At 60.5% G+C, this 6,421-nt stretch overlaps 1 protein-coding gene across 1 annotated transcript in view; it reads right to left on the reverse strand.

Annotated features, from left to right (window-relative positions):
* Positions 1 to 4,693, reverse strand: part of KIAA1324 (KIAA1324 ortholog) — an 11,708-nt gene extending 7,015 nt beyond the window's left edge. Inside the window, exons 1-6 of the mRNA XM_017735504.1 lie at positions 4,535 to 4,693; positions 3,274 to 3,466; positions 2,005 to 2,152; positions 1,359 to 1,439; positions 1,108 to 1,213; positions 881 to 1,030 (exon numbers count right to left, since the gene is read on the reverse strand). Of these exons, the coding sequence (XP_017590993.1) occupies positions 881 to 1,030; positions 1,108 to 1,213; positions 1,359 to 1,439; positions 2,005 to 2,152; positions 3,274 to 3,434 (646 nt within the window). The 5' untranslated portion in view covers positions 3,435 to 3,466; positions 4,535 to 4,693. The remainder of the gene's footprint in view (positions 1 to 880; positions 1,031 to 1,107; positions 1,214 to 1,358; positions 1,440 to 2,004; positions 2,153 to 3,273; positions 3,467 to 4,534) is intronic.
* Between the last annotated feature and the right edge of the window lie 1,728 nt (positions 4,694 to 6,421).

Genomic DNA, 6,421 nt, shown 5'->3' on the forward strand with positions numbered 1-6,421 from the left:
GCTGCTCCCACCACGCGGGGCATCCTCGTCTTCCCTCCCAGCCAAGGGGTAGTGGGTGCTCCCTACTTCCCGCATCACCCCTACCTGCTCCAAGGACACCCAGACAGGGAAGAGTGGAGGGACATAGGGACCCCTAAGGGTGTCAGCCCTGGGTGGGAGGACCCCCAGTGGAGGCATAAAGCTCGCAAGGGTATTCTAACACTGTCCCCACCTTGCGGAGTGTCCTTGTCCTCCCTGTCCCTACCATCACCTCTCCCTCCCGCAGGGCAACCCCTGCAGTGCAAAGTGGGGGAACAAGAGGAAGCCCAAGGCTCGTGGGTAGGGACGTCCTGATCTTCTCTCACTGGAGTAGGCATCAGGCTCACAAGGGGACCCCAGTGCTGCCACATGGGGTGTCCATGTCCCCACTCCCAACCAAGGGATAGCAGGTCATCCCTGTCTCCCGCACCACCTTCCCCAGGGGCACCCCCGCACTGGGGGAACAGGAGGACCCCTAAGGGTAGCAGCTCTGGGTGAGGGACACTTGGGTGTCTTCTCTCACCGGTGGAGGTGTCAGATTCGTGAACGGACTCCAACACTGTCCCCACTTTGTGGGGTATCCATGTCCCTGACTCACTATGGGAAAACAGGTCCTCCCTGCTCCCCACATCACCTCTCCCTCCCCCAGGGCCACCTCTGCAGCACAGAGTGCGGGAACAAAGGGACCCCTAAGGGTGTCCCCTCTCACCAGCATAGGTGTCAGGTTTGTGAGGGGCCCCAACACTGTCCCCACCAGAGGATGTCAGGTCACCCCTACTCCCCACATCATCCCTCCCTTTCTCAGGGGCACATACTAGAGGGACAGCTCTGGGACGGGGTACCCCCGGGTGTCCCTTCTCACCGGCGTAGGTATCGGGGTCACAGGGCTGGCAGGCGGTGGCCCCTTTGCCAGAGAAGGTGTCGGCGGGACAGGGCTGGCAGGCGGTTGAGCCGGCGGTGGGGGCGAAGGTGCCGGGTTTGCAGGGGAAGCACTCGGAGGTGAAGGCCACCCCTGGGAGCAGGAGGGGGTTCAGGTAGCGTAGAGGGGGGTGCGCGACCCCTGAGACTCCCCTTCCTGCCCCCACCCACCTGTAATGCCGATGTTCCTCACCAGCACCGGTTTAGGCACCTTGGACCAGACGGAGAAGGCGGTGGTCCGCCAGTACAGCACGTTGTTCCCGCGACTCAGCTCCACCTGGGAGAGGGATCCCACGGGGCTGGGTAATCCCACTGCCAGGGATGGGTTTGGCACCATGGGTGGGGGTCCCGCTGCCGAGGAGGGGGCTGGAACCAGGGAAGGGGGGTGTGTGGCACCCCCGTCTGCCACTCCGGACACTCACGCTGTGGAATTCCCAGCCTTTCTCTGTCGTCCGCATCCAGCGGGACTCCTCCACCGTGGGCTGGCACTGGTCATTCTGCACCTGCAGGGAGAGTGCCAGGGACCCCATGTTCACAGGGACCCCGCATGTCCCCAGGGACACCCCTCATGCTCCCAGGGACCCCCCCTCATGTCTCCATGAACCACTGCCATGTCCCCAGGGGCTCCCCTCATGTCACCAGGGTCCACTCTCATGTTCCCAGGGACCCCTCCATGTCTGCAAGGACCCCCAGCATATCCCCAGGGACCCCTCCCATATACCCAGGGTCCCTTTCCCCATGTTCCCAGAGACCCCTGTCACGTCACCAGAGATCCCCTCAGGGACTCCTCCCACGTCTCTAGGGTCCTCTGCCATGTCCCCAGGGAGGCACATCATGCTCTGAGGGACTCCTCCCATGTCCCTAGGGATAAACACCATGTCCCCAGGGACCCCTAAGGAGTGCCCAGGGGCCCACTCAGGTCACAAGGGACTTTTCCCATGTCCCTAGAGACCCCTTCATGCCATCAAGGATCCCCTCCCATATCCCCATGGACCCCTCCATGTCCCAAGAGACCCCTTTCATGTCCCCAAGGACCCACACCCTCCACCCCTGCCCCCTGTCACCCACGAAGAACTCGAAGACGATGCTGCTGTCAGGGTAGATGTACTCGAAGGTGACAGTCCCCGACTGCTTGAGGCTCACAGCATACATGAGGGTGGCCGTGCACTCATCCGTGTTGGAGGCCACGTAGTCCCCCAGTGGCACCCATGTTGACCTGGGGCGAGTGACATGGCCCCGGGGACTCTGTCACCACTCTCAACCCCATGGGAGGCAGGACAGGGATTGTAGGGACAGCTGGGAGGGTCCCCAGGAAGCAGGAGGGAAATGGGGGGCACAGGGGCTTGGGGACAGCTTGGGGACATGGCAAGGTGTGGTGGCTAGACACGTATCCCTGGGGAGAATCCCCTGCCCTGCTGAGAGCTATGGGGACTGCAAGGAGAGTAGAGTGGGGTCGTCCCATTCTGGGAATGTGGCTGGATGAGGAACATGCTGCTGGGAGTAGGGAATGGCTGAGAGGGGCATCGATGGGGCAGTGCAGTGGTGCCAGTAAAACCAAGGGTTTGGGTGGTTGTTGGTACAACTGGGAGGGTTTCAAGGTTGTTGGTACCATGAGGAGGGTTCAGGGGCTTCCAGTACAAATGGGATAGTTTGGTGGTCGTTGGTATAACCAGGGGGGTTTGGTGGCTGTTGGTACAACTGGGAGGGCTCACTGGTGTGGTACAACTGGGAGGGTTTGGTGGCTATCGGGACATCTGGGAGCGTTTCATCAGAGAATTGCTGGTACAACTGGGAGGGCTCAACAGCTGCTGGTACAACTGGGAGGGTTCAGAGGCTGTGGTAAAACCAGGAAGGTTTAGAGGCTGCTGGTACAACCAGCTGGTAGGAGGTTTAATGGCTGTGGAACAACTGGGAGGGTCTGGGGGCTGCCAGCACAACTGAAAGAGCTCAGAGGTTGCCAGTGAGGATCAAAGGGCTGTGGTGGTAAATAAAGGCACTGGCTGGTGGCACAGGGGTGTGGAGACCCCCATGGGTGCTGTGGGGACCTCCACAGGTGCTCTGTCTCTGAGGAGTGTTGATATGGGGGTCCCATGGGGTTGGGATCCTGCCACTGCTGTGGCAGTGACGCTGCTGGGTGTTCCCTTGCTGTGATCAGGGTGCCCTGCTAGTGTCACCTCCCAGGCAGGATGACAGAAGGGGATGGGGTGTTGGGGCAACAGGGTGCTATGGATGCACAGGGGCGTCACAGCACCCATCCTGCTTGCTGTGCCCTGCACCCAGTCCTAACATGCTGAGTGCCCACGTGCTGGTGTCACAGCCAGTGACACAATGACTCACGCTGTGCAGTTCCCTGCCACAACCCCAAAGCCGTCATCCACCTCCAGGTTGGTGGCCACGTTGGCGAAGCCATGGGGCACCTCGTCCCACTCATCGAAGCGGACGCCAGTGCCCAGTGAGTAGGTGCCCGCAGCGCAGGGCCGGCACATCTGTGCCTGCATCTCCAGGAACTCACCCGCCTTGCAGGAGAATGCTGCCAATGGAGACAGGGGGGCATGGGGCCTGGAGGGTCACCCCCCGGCCCCCCTGGTGCTGCTACAGCCTCATCACCCTCAGCTCCACATTTCCAAGAGCTCCCAGCTGGTGGAGGTGTTGGGATCCTCCATTCTGACCACTCCACAAAGGCAACCCCCCCCATCCATGAGTTTTGGCACCTGACGCCCAGCTCTGCCCAATCCAGGCAGGATGTAACCCTCTGCCATGGAGCTGGGGCATCCCCAAGGTTTGGGGGGGGGTGTTTGGGATTCTCATCCTGCTCACCCCATCCTGCTGAGTGAGTTTGTGTGAGGGGAATTCTCATCTCACTCAACCTATCCGAGTGGAGATTTCCATCCCAGTGTATGTGGTGGGATTCCCATGGCTCTCATTCCATTTGGTGACTGCGTGTGGGATTCCCATGGCTCTCATTCCATTTGGTGACTGTGTGTATGATTCCCATCCCATCCTTGTGCAAGTGTGTGTGTGATTTCCATCCCTCTTATCCCATCCTAGTACTTGTATGTGTGGGATTCCCATCCCATCCTATCCCATTATGAGAGCGGGATTTCCATCTCTCTCATCCCATTCTGGTGAGTGAGTTTGTGTGAGGGGGATTCTCATCTCACTCATCCTGTCCTGGTGTGCGTGTGGGGTGAGGGGATTTCCACCCCAGTGTCTGTGTGATTCCCATCCCTCTCATCCCATTCCATGACTGTATGTGTGATTCCCATCCCATCCTATCCATGTGTGCATGTGATTCCCATCTGGCTCATCCCACCCCAATGCCTGCGTGTGATTTCCATCCCTCTCATCCCATCCCAGGGACTCCGTGTGTGTGATTCCTACGCCATGCCATCTCAGTGTTTGTAGTTCCTCTGCCATCCATCCCAGGGGGATTCCCATCCCACTGATCCCATTCCATCCCTCCTGTTGCTGCCTGCACTGGAGCTGACAATGGCTGTGCTTGTCTCCCCTCTCTCTCCCTCCCCTTGCCCTCATTTCCCACCCCTGTCATTCCCACCCCCCAAACCTGACCCCGTCCCATTCCTGGTGGAAATCTCACAGCACGCAGTGCCCCTGACAGGGTCGGGCAGGCCGGTGCATAGTCCAGGCGTGTGTGGCACAGCCACCCTCCAGCGCGAGCCTGAGCTGTCACATGCTGTGTACTCGTAGTGGTACTCGGACTGCAGGAGACAGAGAGGGAACGTGGTGGGGAGCTGCACCCCGAGACCCCCGGGCTGCCCCCACACCCTGTGCCCCCCGAGAGGAGCTGGGCCTGGCACCTGGGCCCAGCTGTGCCTTGAAGGGATGGTTTTGAGTTAAGGTGTGGCAACATCCCGCAGTGCCCAGGGCCTGGTAAAAGGGGCTTGGGAGGGTGCTCCGAGTGGGGGAGTATTGTGGCGAGGGGGTCAGTATGGGGGCATGCTGGGAAATGTGGGTGCTGTGGGTGGGGGGGACGATTTGGGGCTGGGGGGGTCTGGGGGACTGCTGCAGGCAGCACTTCAGGTAACGACCCCCCCACCCCAGAACGTGTTCCCTCAGAGAGCGCTGTGGGGTCACCCAGGATCTCCCCAACAGCCCACAGCACAAGATAGCCTCAGAGCAGCGACAGCCCCGCACCCCCTCCCGGAGTGAACCCCCGGGGCCCCCCATGTTCCTGGCAGCACATGGCACTGTCACACCCCTCGGTGTGCCTTGGCATGGCTGTGACACCCTTCGCCTGTCAAACAGCTGCGGGGCAACCCAGATACGGTGTGGGAGCACCCCAGGCATGGGGGGCCAGCACAGGGGGGTGTAGGGGGAACTGGGAAGTGCTGGGGACAGCAGGGGCACCGTGACCCCCTCCATCCTGCCAGCTGCACCAGGCTGGGGCTGGCTGAAGGCTGGCGAGGTGATGCCAGGGACAGACAGCGTGGGCAGGGTGAAGGCCACATCTGGCGGTGGTGCTGGGGTTTGGGGTACAGTGGGAGCTCTCCACCTCTCACAGCAGCTCTGGGGTGTCAGAGCCGGTGCTGTGGCTTCATGCTCCCAGCGGCTGCTGGAGCGTGGCAGGTTGATGAGAAAACAACTGCTTTGATGTTCCCATCAGCTGGAAACGCAGCAATGGGGGGGAAAGAGGGGGTGGGGGGGTGTGGAGGGGAAAGAGGGTTTGGAGAGGGAAAAGGGGGGTGGAGAAGGAAAAGGGGAGACAGGGTGTGCCTGCAGCACTCCCTGCCCATGTACAGGCAGCACAGAGCCCCGCCGGCCCTGGGATGGGGACACAGAGGAAGGTCCCCACCACCCTGGGGGTACCTAAAGGGTGACCCCAACTTTCAGCAGCCCCGAACTACCACACTGCTCTCAGTCCCTAGGGGTTCCCTTGGGGAGAGGGTATTTTTTCTCTCTTCCCAAACTTTTCCAGGTTTTTATTTAATCTAGGTAAATTGACCTAATTCAGCCCCAGGGTGGCTCTGAAGGCAGAGGGCACCCCAAACTGCCACTGTCACTCTGCTCTGGCCAGGGGAGGGAAAAGGGCTGTCCCTAGTGAAGGACAGGGGACACCCCCTCTGGGGGACTGATCCCTCCTGGGGCAGGTGCCAGCCCCAGTCTATTGTTTCCAGCTCCGGATCATGGAACAAGATAAAAAAATAATTGGATCACGGCAAAAAAAAATTCCTGGCCCAGATTAAAAGCAGCCGCAGCTCTGAGGAGGGGGGAGGAAAATGGGGGGGTGGGGGGGACGACCCAGGGAGGGCATTTGGGGGTTCACCCACTGTCCCCAAGGCAAACAGATCCTGGTGAGTGACATATCCCCCCTAGTTTTTCTTCACAGGATACTTTGGCCACCGTGTGCTGGGCTGGGAATGGCACGTGGGATTGTCCCTCCGCTCCTTGTCGCCCGCCCCAGCAGCACTCAGGGAGGGTTTGGGGAGACCCCAATGGGTCTGAGGGAGAGGGACTTGGGGACAAT

Source organism: Corvus brachyrhynchos, unplaced genomic scaffold (genome assembly GCF_000691975.1).
Source record: "Corvus brachyrhynchos isolate BGI_N302 unplaced genomic scaffold, ASM69197v1 scaffold555, whole genome shotgun sequence".
NCBI lineage: Eukaryota > Metazoa > Chordata > Aves > Passeriformes > Corvidae > Corvus > Corvus brachyrhynchos.